At 33.7% G+C, this 15,190-nt stretch overlaps 2 protein-coding genes across 2 annotated transcripts; one reads left to right on the top strand and one right to left on the bottom strand.

Annotated features, from left to right (window-relative positions):
• The first annotated feature begins 1,868 nt into the window (after positions 1-1,868).
• On the top strand, positions 1,869-8,341 carry LOC107839376 (peter Pan-like protein). The gene is made up of 7 exons (XM_016682831.2): positions 1,869-2,338; positions 2,449-2,628; positions 4,108-4,338; positions 4,534-4,626; positions 4,710-4,897; positions 7,518-7,711; positions 8,052-8,341. Exons 1-7 carry the CDS (start codon positions 2,321-2,323, stop codon positions 8,171-8,173), a joined length of 1,026 nt encoding a protein of 341 aa, XP_016538317.1. The 5' UTR covers positions 1,869-2,320; the 3' UTR covers positions 8,174-8,341.
• A 3,589-nt stretch (positions 8,342-11,930) lies between these two features.
• On the bottom strand, positions 11,931-14,782 carry LOC107839377 (ETHYLENE INSENSITIVE 3-like 1 protein). The gene is made up of 2 exons (XM_047394550.1): positions 14,223-14,782; positions 11,931-14,047 (listed from the first exon to the last, which is right to left on the bottom strand). The coding sequence occupies exon 2, from the start codon at positions 13,956-13,958 to the stop codon at positions 12,132-12,134; it is 1,827 nt and encodes a 608-aa protein (XP_047250506.1). The 5' UTR covers positions 13,959-14,047; positions 14,223-14,782; the 3' UTR covers positions 11,931-12,131.
• Positions 14,783-15,190: the final 408 nt, after the last annotated feature.

Genomic DNA, 15,190 nt, shown 5'->3' on the forward strand with positions numbered 1-15,190 from the left:
ATGATGATTTGATTTAACAATACAAAAAAGATGTTATTTCACTTGAATAATCGTGTAAGGACCGAAGAATACTCAGTTAATTCGTCTTATATTAGTTTTCATGTTTTTCTAGTTGATAAATAATTTGATTAATCTTTTAAATTAAAATCAATTAGAATAATTTAAGATTTTAAAAATTATACTGAAATACTATAAATTACAATTCTTTTATATCAATATGATAAGAAAATATACCTTAAATGTTAGATAAATTTATGTAATTTGACAAAAAAAAAAAAAAGGGTGTATTTTAGCACGGAAAAAGTAACTTTTTAAAAAAAGTGAACGAGCTTCTTAATCCAACATATACTTGGATAACTACATACACAGAGGCTCTTTATTTTAGAGTTTTCTTATGAATATATTATGTAGTTGTTTGCCCATGAAAATTACTTTTTTTCGAAGTTAGAGTTGGAGTTGTGTTTGACCATGTCTTTTTGAAATTTTTTTTTAGACTTTTGAATTTTTTTTTAAAAAATATGATTTTATGCCCTCAACTTTTAAAAATTATCAAAATACCCAATTACTAATTTACCTACTAACATACAACCAAATGTTGAGAAAATAATTTATATATGTCTTCAATTGATAAAATAATTAACAACAAATTAATTATTATGATTGTTATTCTTCTATAATTTGAATAAAAACATCACAAACACGAGTTAAATAAGTTTATCTAACCATTATCTATTGAATAGAGAAAAAATATATTTTGATAAATATGATTGATAGATATAAATATATTTTATATATTCTTAAATTTGTTGATGAAAATTCTTAATTATTTCACTTGAATTAATTATTTTATTGAATTTGGTCTTTTCAAAAAAATTACAAAATTTAGTTAATAAGAGGGGTTTGTGTAAATATTTAAAGATTGGAGTTATATGTAATAATAATGGAAGTTGGAATTGGAGTGGAAAAAAAAGGAAAACAACAAAAAATTATTTTCCATTTCTGGAATTTAATTCCGGAATTATTTTCCAAATTTTCATGGCCAAACATCATGATTTTCAATTCTGAAAAAAAAATTCGGAAAAAAGAAAAAAATATTCATGGCCAAACGGGCCCTATGAGAATTAGAAAAAGAAAAATTATTTGATGTAGCAAGTATATATTTTGTATTTATTTAAAGTAGCGAGAATTTGGTAAAAAATTATAATATAAAGCGAAAGTTTGAATTTTATTTGTTCCATTTTGTACATGAGTTCGCTTAGTTTGAATTTTTCGAAAACAGTCATTCTATCTCCTCGAGTTAATGGTAAGGCCTACGTATACTTTAGCCTCCTCAAACTTTACTTGTGGAATTTTATGGGGTATATTGTTATTGTATTTAAAATAGTGAGAAATGAAAAAAAAAATTGTAATATATATATATATATATATATAGCGAGAGCTTAAGTTTTATTTGTTTATTCGTTTAGAGATGTATCATATTGATACACTAATATAGAATAAATCGATATAATGTATCACAAGTTTTTAAATTAAGCATACTATATTTGGTAGTTAGTCGAGCTATCACAAACTCAATCAAATCATAAGTCGCATCGAAATTTCAAATTAGGTGTGCAGAAGAAAGCTCAAAGTGGGTAATAGAGCCGGTGTCTCTGTGTGCATATGCATGCTCAACACACTATTTCTGATTATTATTCTGGTTGTTTGGTACGAGAGATAAGGAATAACTAATCTCGTATTAATGTTAGAATGAATTTTAACTTACACTGAGATTATATTGTTATTTTTGTCCTAAGAATAACAATTCTTTTATATCAATACCCAAATCCTCCATTTTACATTGTGATGCTCCCTCTATCCCAATACCCAAATTATGTAACTCCCTTTGCCACAATTTATGTTGTTTATTTTTTTAAATTCTTCTAAGATAATATTTTATTTATGTTCTTAAAAATTATTTAAATTTGAATTTATAAGTTTGCTCTTCATAATCATAAGACTTATTATATAAGTTACAAGTTTCAAAATTACTACTCATATTTTGTAAAAATAATTTCTGCCATCTTACCTCACAACCTCAACGGTTGAGGAGGGAGTAAGTAGTAATTATACAAATTAACGTAGATGAAGAAAAAGAAAAAGAAAAAGAAAAAGAAAAAAAAAAGAGCAGTCGTTTGACAGCTAGGGTTTAATGTAAAGTTTTGTCTCTTTTCTTCTCCATTGATTTCAAAATCATATATTTGGGGATTTCTGCAAATCCCTAAAATTGATAGAAGTTGGCTATCTGCAAACTTTGGAGTGCTCAGCATATTGGTAGAATATGGGTCGTTTTAGGAATGTAAGTTGTTCTGCTTCTTCTATTCTATTCCCCCGTGCATAGCGGGAGATATGTGTGTTTCTTTATATGAATTATTGTTGAGCTGAATTCTTCAATATTGATTTAATCAGAAGAGCAGGAAGCCGTTTGTCAAGCCAATTGGGGGGAAGGCGCCAACGGTCGACCATGTTACTGGCGACAAGATTCCAAAGAGCTTCGTGTTTTCAAGGGGGAAGCTTCCTGGTCCTCTCAAACAGTTGCAAATGGACTTGAGGAAATTGATGCTTCCTTATACGGCTCTCAAGCTCAAGGTAAACCCGCCTTTACATACCGTGTTTATTCGTGTTTGCTTTGACAGTCTTGACTTTTTTACTCATTTATATAAAGCTGCCAACACGATCAAGGCCTCTTGCAATGGATATTTGTCAAGCTTCTTCTCAATTGGGACTTGATCCATAGGGCTAACAGCGTAACATTTTATGAGTACACCTAGCCCACCCTTGCAAAGAAACAACACAAATCCTCTAATATGTAATGAACTGCAGACAGGGGCGGATGCATGTAGTCCTCGCCGGATGCTTGAGCACCCACTGACCCGGTAAAATTTTTATATACTTATATAAAAAATACAGTAAAATCGGTTATGATGTATTGTTAAGCACCCATGTACAAAAGTGGTTCTGGGGTGCTTTGGCTTTGGTGTGGAACTTAAGGACCTTGATGTCTGAAGTGGCATGGATTCGATTCCTTATCGCAACACACTTTTTTTTTTCCGAAAGGAAGTGAGCACCCACAACCTTCAAATCCTGGATCCGCCCCTGTGTACAGAACCCCATAAAATGTGAAAGTTAACTCTATGAGAAGCTTCTACAACTCCTCCTACCTTCCGCAAAAATAACAAAAAACCAGTTGCTAAGATGCAAACTAATAAATACAATCCACAAGTACCAGAGTGAGACAACAGAAATTGAATTTATGTTTTGGGAAAGAAAACAAGAATCTCACTTATCCACTAAACAAAAGGGAAGAAAAAACTGAATATGATGGCTAGATGTTCAGGAAGAATGTGAGCAATTACTTTTGGGACCTGAAGTTAAGAAGTAGTTTAAATTATAGGGAATCACAACAATATAGGTATGTTGCCAATATATGTCATGGAAATGCAAATGCAATCTAGTGGGGTGTTCTCAGTCCCATCATTCTACAAGTCTGTTTGGAATGGAGAGGAACGAATTTCATCATAGAGTTATACCAAAACCACCAGAGCAGGACATTTTCTTTGCCCATGCAGTATTGCATGGTTTAATTCTTCTGCACTGTGATCTGTGAACTTGCGAAGAGATGATTTCTCTTCAATTTCTTTGGACATTGCAGAGAGAGTCAAGTAGAAGCTTGTATAATCTGGAAAGGGGGAGGGGTATTTTGTTACTAGTACAATATATTGACTTTTTCCATTTACCTTGTGGACTAGTCATTATGCCTTGTATTCACTTGGCTGCTAAATTGTTACTATTTGAAAGAAAATTGGAAATGACCAATTAAAATGGTACGTTCATTGGCAGCACAGATCTTTTCTGCAAATTCGGCTTCTTTTTGTTTCCTCGAGTTATGAGCTCTGTAGCTTTTAGCAGCAATGCCTGATTCTATCTTCTGAAATAAGCTAGATGCTGGAATATATTTTCTGCTATATATTTATCTGTACCTATGTGGTTCTGCAAATTACAAAGTACATCTCTTGTCGGCATTTTTCATATCTTTGACCAAATACTGTTTCCTCAATTTAATCTCAGGAAACGAAACGAAATATTCTCAGAGATTTCGTGACTCTTGCTAGTGGTATGCATGTCACACATTTCCTAATATTATCAAAAACTGACTCTGCACCATACTTGAGGGTTGCCCTAATGAAGCACGGTCCAACTTTAACGTTTAAGATACATAAGTATTCGCTGGCTGCTGACATTGCTCAATCTCAACTCCGTCCAAGATGCCCTCTGGAACTTTTCAAAACCCCACCGTTGGTAATCTCTTCTGCTTAATCTTAGATGACAATTTCACTTCTCCTGACATGTAGATGCACCTATTAGAACATACTAAATTGTCTCAACATCTAGAAGCACATCATGCATCTTGTGGCACAATCCCATCGAGATGTGGGATGTTGGCATTTATAAAGTAGGTTGTCTTGTATTAACATTATCTATTTTCTCTTGCAGATTGTGCTATCTGGTTTTGGGACAGGGGAACAACATCTAAAACTCACTACAAATATATTCCAGACCATTTTTCCTGCCATTGACATAAATACTGTGAGTGAGAACCATGCATAAATTTCTATACTAACCACAATTTGTTTCACCAACTTTTAACAAAAAATTGTTACACATTGCAGGTCAAACTGTCTTCATGCCAAAGGATAGTATTGCTTAATTACGACAAAGAAACAAAGCTTATTGATTTCCGGCATTATTCTATCAGATTACAGCCAGTGGGCGTTTCTCGCCGGATCAGGAAATTTGTGCAAAACCATCAAGTGCCTGATCTAAGAAGTCTTCAAGATGTTAGTGACTTCTTGACTAAGTACGTGTCTATGTCTCTCAGTGCTGCTATGGCTTTTTGATTGCATTCTATGTGATTATAGTTTTCCTCTAAGTTGTGCGGAATCTTCACTTTCAATGCCGCACCCGTGTTGGATTCTCCCAAATAGACGCTATTTTTGAAGAATCCGTCACACACCCGTTGACATTTCTGAAGAGTCCGAGCATCATAGGTTTTCCTACATTAATCTGATTGATTTGTTATCATTTTTTTCAAAGTGAATTAGACTTTTTTTTTTTGATAACCAAAGTGAATTTGACCTTTCTATTTTCTTATCAGCCGAAGGCTGGTTTAGAGTTAGTCTAGCTGTATGGTTTAAAGTTGATGCAGTGTGACCTTCAGGTCACGGGTTCAAGCCTTGGAAACAACCTCTTGTAGAAATGCAAGGTAAGGCTGCGTACAATAGATCCTTGTGGCCGGGCCCTTTCTCGGACCCTGCGCATAGCAGGAGCTTTAGTGCACCGGTTGCCCTTTATATAGCTGTCTGCGCTTGTTATCCTTCTGGAATCAGGTTATGTGGAACTGACATCGCTGAATTATTGCCGAAATTCTATTCTTACATCTTCCCCATTACCCTAACCGGTACTATCTTCCCAAATCCTCTTACTATTTGGATTACTACCCAAGTGTATCCTTAGATGAATCCCATACCGCCGTATCAGTCTAAAACCCCTAGTCTATTCTATCTCCCACCTGTCACTCACTTTCCTTACACTTGCACACATATCCATTAGTTATGATAAGCATGCAGCACATGGTCAATAAGCTTACCTACCATGAGGATAAGCTGATCATTGAATTTTATTTCCATACTTTTGACATTTGTGTGTTGCACATCAGGGGTTTCATAATTTGTTTTGCTGATGAAAACAATGTAACCTTTTGGATGTATTCCCTTCATTTTTTGCACCTCTAAATAATGTGCTGAAAAAATATCCATTGTTTCCTTAATGCAATTGCCTGTTCTGCTTGTGTCGAGAGCAAAATCATTTCTCTGTTTTGATCACTGAATTACCGTCCTGATCACTTCTTCTTTATTTCTTTTAAAAAAAAAAAAAAAAAAAAAACTGGTAATTTTTCTTCTTCTTTATTTCTCTGCCCATCTTCATTCTTTGTGCTCTCTTTTAAGTGACCTTTGGCTTTGTTCCTCTTACTTAGGCCATTTTATCTCTTAATTTCTGATTCTCTTTTTTGCTCTTTCTCTTAATATATATGTTTTTAAAATTTTCATCCTTGATTATGAGAGATCTGGCCTTCTGAGAACTGGGTCATGCACCACACTTTTATTCTGGCGCTTATTTATGAAGTTTGGTGGCAAACTTTTATGATAATTTTGGTCGTCTTCTACTTTATTAGGCATTATATATGTCATATATTTGTCTTGAGAAAAGACACACCAAGATTTTGAAATCGGAAAAATCATAGGAAAAAGGATTATTTTAGCAGATTTCTACTGTAATAATTCTTGTTTGTTTTTCTAGAACTCTTATTTGCTTTGGAGAAAAAAGGAAAAAGCTCTAAATCATAATCTAGGATTATAGATTGAGTGGAGTGGGACAAAAATTTATCAGATTCCTACTATTTGCTAAAGTTTGCTTTACATATACTATTTTCTTTTCAATGTGCTACTGTTTTGAACTTGGGGTGTTCATTAATGATGGTCCTTCCCTCAAAAAAAAAAAAAAAATAAGCAACAGAATAAGTATGGAACCATTCAACCTTTTGTATGATATATCAGTGTAATCGAGAATAATTCAATGCTGGATTAGTATAAACTAAGCCTGCCTTATGTGCTAAAGATAAATGACTTTTTAATGGTGTTAAATACAGTAAAGTTATCTTCTTATGAAGCAGAAAGAGGTTCAAATGAGGATCGTATATGAGATCAAAGCTCTAATGAACCTTATTCATAGCCATAGGTGGCCGTGTTGATTGACAAACATATTTGTGGTGGAATGTGGACATTTTTTTTCTCTAAAATCTGAATCTCTTACTTGTGGATAAAACATTAGTTGTCTACTGGGTATGTGATGATCTATAATACTCATTCGTACTCAATTGTGTCTGGAAGCAAATTACCGAAATAGAAATGAACAGGAAAATACATGCAAGCTAACGCTTAGGCCGTCTACATAATCTGCTCAAGTACATCACCCATAGTTACACAGGTTGAAAACTAAAGAAACATAGTAATGAATAACCCAAATTTGAATTTCAGGGACCATGTTGAAAGCTACAAATGATCATGTCACAAAGGTAAAAACCAATCAGCAATATGTCCTTAAGAAAATTTTATATGGCAACCTAACAAAATGACCCTTTTATTATCTCAGAACTTTTTCCTTTGGCCAAGGATGTCGTGGTACTAGAGACAAGTATGTAACTGATGTAGATGTGGTTATATGCTTCCATTTATGCTATTCTGGCTTTTGCTTTGCATGTCTTGGTAATTTGGCAAATTCCATTTTCAGTCACTGTGGGAAAATTAAGCTGTTAGACTGAATGGTTTGACATTTTCCTTCCTAGTTATGTGAAATGCGTCTTCTGTTAGTGTTGTACTTCTCTTAATTTTCATTCGTCTTTCTCTGCTTTGTCAATGAAGGGCTGGTTATGGATCTGAAAGTGAAGCGGATGACGAGGCAGCGACTGTAAATCTGTCATCTGATATTGGAAGAGTTAACCGAGCTTCTACGAAAAGTGCTGTCAAACTTCAAGAGATTGGACCTAGAATGACTCTTCAACTAGTCAAGATTGAACAGGGTCTCTGTGCTGGTGACGTCCTTTTCAATGAATACGGTATTTTTCTCTATAAACCCCTTTCTTACGTGAATTCTTTTACTGGGTAAATTGGAGGTGAGTGGATAGTATGGAGCAGGGAGAATTGGCGCTTCTTTGATGGGCGTGGATAGATTTTTATACACTAGCCATATAGACCTGGAATACCAACTGCCTGATAATCTTCATGTTTACACGGGCCCCAATACTCTCTTTATATCTTTGCGAATTGCTTATAGTTGAAATCATCTCGGTTAATTGGTTGCCGATTAGTTTATAAGCCCTGCCAACTACAGAATCTTTCAGAATTCTTGCGACATTACTTCAATCTATCCTGAAGTGCCATTCTTGATGCTTTCAGGTAATGTCAACGCAAAAAAATCGGAAAATGAAGAAGAGAATGAACAAGAAAGTGATGAAGAGATGGATAGAGATGAGCAGGAAGATGAAGAAGAGCAAGAGCAAGAAACTGAAACGAGTTAGAAGAAGATTAGCTCTTTAATTATGTTTACTTCTGTTCTTGTTTTAATTTGTATTGCCAATATATGTAGTCAGATGCTGGAAGAGGTAAGAAAATCATTTTTGAATTGGGAATTTGCTCTTATGAGCCACTCAACTACAGTAATCTAGTAACTACACCTTTTCCTCAAACATTTTGTTTCTTTTCCTAGTTGTTGGCTCTAGAATTCTAAGTTGCTTCAGACTCTCAAAAAATATTGTCGTACTCGTGTTGGCAGGATCCGACTAGCACCCATTGACATTTTTGAAAAGTTCGAGCAACATAGGTAGAATTCTGATTTTCTTTAAAACCTGTAAATGATTGGTTAAGAAAGTACAAAAGTCGAAAAAAAATAATTCAAGGCAACTAGTTTGTTAAACAGTGTGACCCGTATAATTTTTCTTATATTTATTCTCCTAAGTACCATTTATTGGTTTTATGTCCTTATTCTTGTGGCAATTTCAAGTACTTAAAATAAGCACTATTCTAGTCAAAAAGGAATATTTCGTTTTAAAATTAACGAAACGTTGTGTGTGTAGATTTTTCTTGGGAATTTGGTACCTAAAACTCCATAATAAAATCGAAGACATTAACTTAATAATTGACTTGGGACAAAAAGGAAATAAGTAATACTCTTTTATAGGTAGGCAGGATTGATTATACAAATATTCAATTTTGGGATCATTAGTTAAGGCATATTTATAGTGTATAGAAATTGTAAGTTTATTATTTTAGAATAACTTGTGAGCTAAAATCACGTTTGAGTAAAATCGATACACATATAATTAAAGTTTATTTGTTTTTACCTCAACTTCAGCCATATGTATGTGACCGAATTTAGTCATTTTTATATAAATTTAACCATTTTTAAAAGTGAACATAAATTAAATAGCACTATTTGATTAAGACACCTTGTAATAATTTTCATGATATGATAAAATATTTTTTATAATTACTTGCTAATAAGAGGGAATGGGGAGGAGAAGCACCCGGCTCTCTTTTAATATGTTTGCTTCTCCTGCCTGCTTCATCAGCTGCTTTTTTTGTGATTTTATTATATTATCTCTAATTAATTATTATAAGTTATTTATGTATTAGAAAATTAATTATATTTAATAATTAAAAAAAGTAAAATAGATATTTATGACATGTCTGCTTCAGCTATTTCACCCATAATTTGACTATATCACCCACAATTAATTATTATAAGTCATCTAAATGCTAAAAATTAATATTAAAAAATTATTATAAAGTCATATAAGTATTAAAAAATTAATAATATTTAGTGTTAAATTTACTTGACGTTTTATATGAGGCCCATTTAATTTTTTTCCACAAGTATTTTTGTATAGTAATTTTGTTATATCATTTCTAACTAGGTATTATATGTCATCTAAGACATGTTTGCTTCACTGTTGCAATCGTGACTTTACTATGTCACTCCTAATATTATGACCATTTAAGCATTATGTCACTTAAATTGAGACTTGAGTAATTATTTTCTTTAAAAAGAAAAAAGAAAAATAAAATCTTTCTGAAATGAATAAATAAATAAATCTTATCACTTCTAATTAGTTAATATAAGTCATTTAAGATATGTCTGTTTCGCTGTTTCAATGGTGATTTTATTATGTCACTCCTAATTAATTATTATGATCATTTAAGCATTGTGTCGCTAAAATTGAGACTTAAATAATTATTTTAAAAAAAACTTTTTAAATGAATAAATAAATAGATCTTATAATTTAATTATTATTATAATATTAATTTAATATAAACTAGTATATTTAATGTAATTGTATAGAAGTTAAACTCTTTTATTTATTTCCTATAGCGTCTCTCTCCTCAAAGGAACCAACCAAACACAATGAATGTTGAAGGTGACATGATGCACGAATGGTACCAATAAGCTTTGAATTCAACAAGTAAAACTTATTGTCAAAACAAGCAAGTCTATGACATACCTTCTCCGTTTTATTTTATTTGATCTTTATATTTAAAATAAATTTTATTTTATTAATTCATCTTAATAAATTAAATATACATATATATAATAAAAAAATACTCATATCATTAAATAATTACTCACTTTAGAAAAAATATATATATTAATAAATATTTTTTTAAAAAAAATGTCAAGTCGACATGACCGATCAAAATAAAATGGATGGAGTATGTACCTAATTTTGAATTGGTCATGGAGGAAAGCGTGCTTGTAATTTAAGAGTAATTACAATTCTCGACAATAAGTTTGCATTTCATTTTCAAAGTAAACCATCACACACGTAATTTGACTGCTTTTCTGGTCCACCCCTAACAGCCTGTTTGGACTGTAGTTTGCCATGATATGGTATGGTATGGTTACTTCTCATGTTTGTTTTCATGATTTTCTAAAAATGGTGATATAATATGGTTACTCTTCTTCACTACAGCATCCATCTCCGGCATCACCTTAGCGTTCAACACAGTAGTATTCTCAGAAGAAATAACAGACGTTGTTACCCCATTGATGCCTTTTAGGATTTTTCCATTCTCGGGGTTAGAATTTTCGGGCAGAATAGATATAGGTATAGGTATTTTACGAGGCCGACTACGACGGGAACGGTGGGAAGTGGAAGAAGGAGGTAGGTCGATGAGCTCAACATAGCTGACAGAGAAAATGACGTCATCAATACCCTCATTGAAAATTTATAACAAGTAAGGGTATTTTAGTAAAATTATCTGTTAACATACAATACCATACCATCAATCCAAACAAAAAAACTATTATTAAACCACAGTGAAAAATACAGTCCATCCAAATATGATACAAACCATACTGTACCATACATTATGAAACGATAAACCACCATCCAAATAGGCCGTAAAAGAATTATATAACCCCAAAAGAAATTGTACAAATGAAAAAAAAACACTTCTAGAAGCACATGTCTTTGTCTTGGATTTATATTCTCAATAAACAATCATTATAGTGAAAAGAATCATTCAAAAGTAAACAGTAAGAGATCTTTAAATAGTTTATCTTAAAAGCACATATCTCAGGAATATACTGTGTTTAACAAATTTCTTTTTCTTTATTTATATTTAGCTATAAATGTTCCTAGCATCACTTTAGCTTGTAGTGATTTTGAGCTATTGACTAGATGAATAGTGTGTGAAAAAACTTCAAGTAATTCCATTAATAATTGGTCGATTTAATTACACGAACAATTCATTGAATGTAGTAGAGACTAGTAGGAGCTCAAATAAATGTAGACCGATAATGAGTAGATAGGTGCTTTTTATTTTTATTTTCAACTATACTCGTGAAATTTTGAACTCCACACTGTTTTGTCACATGCACATTTACAAAGAATGACACTTAGATTTGACCTATAGCAACCAAAACATTACAATTATTATATGTACGAGGGGCATGCGATTCGTTAGAAAAACATTCACACACCACTTGCACTAAAAGGATGAGTTTCTTGGGTAGGAGTGCTCGAACTCGATACTTTCTAGTTAAAAGTGAAAAGATTACTAGCGCTCGAATGAATGCAAACTCGAAATTCCATACATCTCACCAAACTTCTTCATAGCTGGACTCTAGTCAATTGCATGTCAAACACCATGAAGAAACTTCAGGACTAATGGAGAAAGGGACATTAAACCTAAATCGCCAGCCACCATGGAACCCCCAAAAGAAAGACCGATTATCAATCATGAACTGGTTCCCATCGCGTGATCAGATGCCGTAAATAAGAGTTCAAAACATAATTGCATAAGGATAGTACTGTGTTTGGCACTTACAAGTTGTAAGTTACAACCATCAAAACATAAACAAAGTCGCAAAGAAACTACAATACCGGTATATAAAGGACAGAACATTTGATCACTTATCTAAATATATACAACCTATCAAGCCTTCATATAGAGAGAACAACACACTTTAATGCTAGTTCAGAGGTACCATGTGGATATATCTTGCTTTGTCAGCTCATCCATGGAATAATCGTTTCCTCCCAAGTTGAAAGGCGAACCAAATCTGAAATCAGTAATATCGTTCAAGTTTCCAGTGAGCGGGGCATCAAAGGGCAATTTGCATTGATCATATTGAAACTGTGTCGAACGATAAGCAGAATTCACAGGCATGCTGTTTCCTTGAGCTGCTGTCTCCATATGCCCCAGGTTGAAGTTGTCATCCATAGGAACTTCAACTGATTGTTGCTGCTGCATGTTTTGATTCACTAGGATCTCAGAATTCCCAGAACAGATGCTACCATTGTGCTGGAAGTTGCTGTCGTAAGATGTTATGAGGTCTGATATCATCCTATGATCATCTTCAGGGAGTCGAAGCCCGGAGAAACTCATCGACGAGGAAGCTGTGACTGACGAGACAGCAGTCTTGGGAGGAGCTATTTGAGCAGGAAAACCCCTATTATTCTCATTGTTGATCTGATAGTTTGGCGTACCGAGTGTTTGAGCAGAATTGAACCGGAATGGACAAATAATTTGGTGGTTATTTCTCGTAGTCCTGTCATGGAATCCAGCTTGGTAATTGTTGTATGGGCAGTGAAGGTACTCACAAGTATATATCTTTTGATCGACAGACTCCTCAAAATATGGTTGCTTCCTCTTTTGGGTAAAATCTGAAGTTAGATCAATAATTTCTCCTTTCACTGGAGCAAAAGCTGGCATCAAGATCCCATCTTTAGGTACCATAATTCCAGTTTGGAGATTGATATCATGGGGTTTACATTCCACTTCATTGTTTCTCTCGTCCTCCACTCCTTCCACGTCATAATCACTGGCATCGCTGATGAAAACGGAACCATTACCAACAGCTAAAGAGCCCTGTGGATAGATATGAGGATACAGCTTACGAGCCAAAGCCTCTTCTTGATTGATAATAGCAAGCCAAGTAGCACTCTCCTTAGCTGTCATCTTGTCCTGCAGACACTTTGACTGACGAACAAGTTTGCGAATCTTAGCAATGTCAGGAGAGATGTGTTTGATCACTGCCGTTAGAACGCCAACTTTCCAGGCTTTCTTCAGATCGTGAGGCTTCTTGTATGGAGGTTGAATTTGATCATTTGGAAGACCAAGCTGACCCCACCAGTCCTCTTTACCAGAAGGCCACCACGGTGGAGCTACCCCCTTCTCCAAGGGAAATCGCCTCTGTGGAGGATCACAGTGCTGCATCAATGCAGACAAAAGGGATCCCAACGTTGTATCCTGCAGCTCTTGTAACGTATGGGGAGTCGAAACAATCACACTCGATTCCTCAACCCTCCCAGGAATCTGATTATCAGCCTGATACTTGGCGATGGCAGCAGGGCCATTCCGATCAAATCTAACCTTTTCCTTCCACCAAGCACGAAGATTGTCAGATGCACCAGTCACAGGCTTCCCTTTCTCAGGGATGATTCCGTAAACAAAACCCTGAGCATTACAAACCTCCATCATCTTGAGCATATACTTCAGTATACCATCTTGCGCACGAGACATCTTCTTTCTACGAGCCTGCTCCTGTGATTGGCGCTGCTTAGCTCCATCGCCTACCTCTTTGTTCTTGATCTTCTCTTTCAGACGCCTCATGAGCATTCGATCCCTCCACATCCTCCTCTCTAGCTCATCCACATCCATCTCCTCATCACTGTAGTCATCCTCCTCCATCAACCCTACCGACTTATGTTCAACTTCTTGTGCCACATCTCCTCCACATCCCAGAGGATCAGACAGCAAATCAAAATTTCCAGAAAAGCCCATGTCTTCAAATATCCCCATTTAGCAGATTCTTGAAACAACAACTACTCCAATTGAATCCAAAATCAATGATCAAAATCTAACTGATTAACAAAATATTCCTCGGAATTCTGCAGAAACAAATCATAAAAATCACTAACACTTTATACTCCATCTGTAGAAAACATAAATAGAACAATCCCATCACCCATGAACCAAACTTTAATTATTTTTTCTACTGATTAACATCATAAAACTGCTCCCTTCAATTTTATTTAAAAGTTTACACATGAAGCAGAATCTCACCATCTTTTGTACTGATTACTATTAAAAATTTCACCTTTACTTCTTTATGAAAAACACCCATTTGATTTTCTCATACTTTCTGATCTACCCTCTATCTATCTATCTCCATACAAACCTCTCCACAATCCAAATCAAGAACCATATTTCACAAGAATTCACAACAAAACCAATTTTAAAAAAACTTCAAAAATGCAAAATTCAACACTCAAAACTAACAAAACAAATCAACAAAATCATCAAACATCACACAACACAAAAAAAAAAAAAAATCCATCAACACACACACAAAGAAAAAAAAAAAAAAAAAAAAAAACTAAAAAAATTTTCGTTAACAGCTTGTAGAAGAAAAATAAAAAAAAAAAAAAAAAAAAGGAGAGAAGTAAAGGGATTTAGAGAGGGGTAAGAAAGAATGTTAGGAGTTGAAGTGATGTTTCACTTTTGTTTGTGCATTGGAAATTAAAGGAAGAGAAGAAGAGAGGAAGGTGCAAAGCCATAAAAGCAAAAACAAAGTGGGCAATGCAAATGAAGTAATAACACATAAGTTACGATTTTATTTGTTTTTTCCGAAAAAAAAACATGGATGAATTAAAGTTTAATTGTGGTCATAATGTGTCATTGGTGACGTATTCATTACTATAATTTTATCTAATTGGTCCCTACATTTTCATATCCTTTCATATTGGTCACCCGCAATAGTTTGTGCTTAAAATACTACTACTACTATACAATATTTAGTTGAAATTGAGAAAACAATTAATTGTAGTTGAGGTTTTAGAGACGAATATTTGAAAGTCAAATTTATATTTGGATATGAATTAGTATATTTATAAAAATAATTGAAGATAATGTTTTATTATTTTCAAATAACATGTATGTTCAAATACTTAAATTTCAGTTACGTCAGAAGTCTATGTTATTAGAAGAGCGTTACATGTAAATAAAAGAAAAAAAAATACACGTGTCGATAA

Source organism: Capsicum annuum, chromosome 8, assembly GCF_002878395.1.
Source record: "Capsicum annuum cultivar UCD-10X-F1 chromosome 8, UCD10Xv1.1, whole genome shotgun sequence".
NCBI lineage: Eukaryota > Viridiplantae > Streptophyta > Magnoliopsida > Solanales > Solanaceae > Capsicum > Capsicum annuum.

Coding starts and splice junctions, on each gene's coding strand:
- LOC107839377 (XM_047394550.1), bottom strand. CDS start 13,958: ATGGGGATATTTGAAGACATGGGCTTTTCTGGAAATTTTGATTTGCTG.
- LOC107839376 (XM_016682831.2), top strand. Junction 4,339..4,533: donor TTTTCAAAACCCCACCGTTG/GTAATCTCTTCT, acceptor TTTCTCTTGCAG/ATTGTGCTATCTGGTTTTGG. Junction 4,898..7,517: donor GTTAGTGACTTCTTGACTAA/GTACGTGTCTAT, acceptor TTGTCAATGAAG/GGCTGGTTATGGATCTGAAA.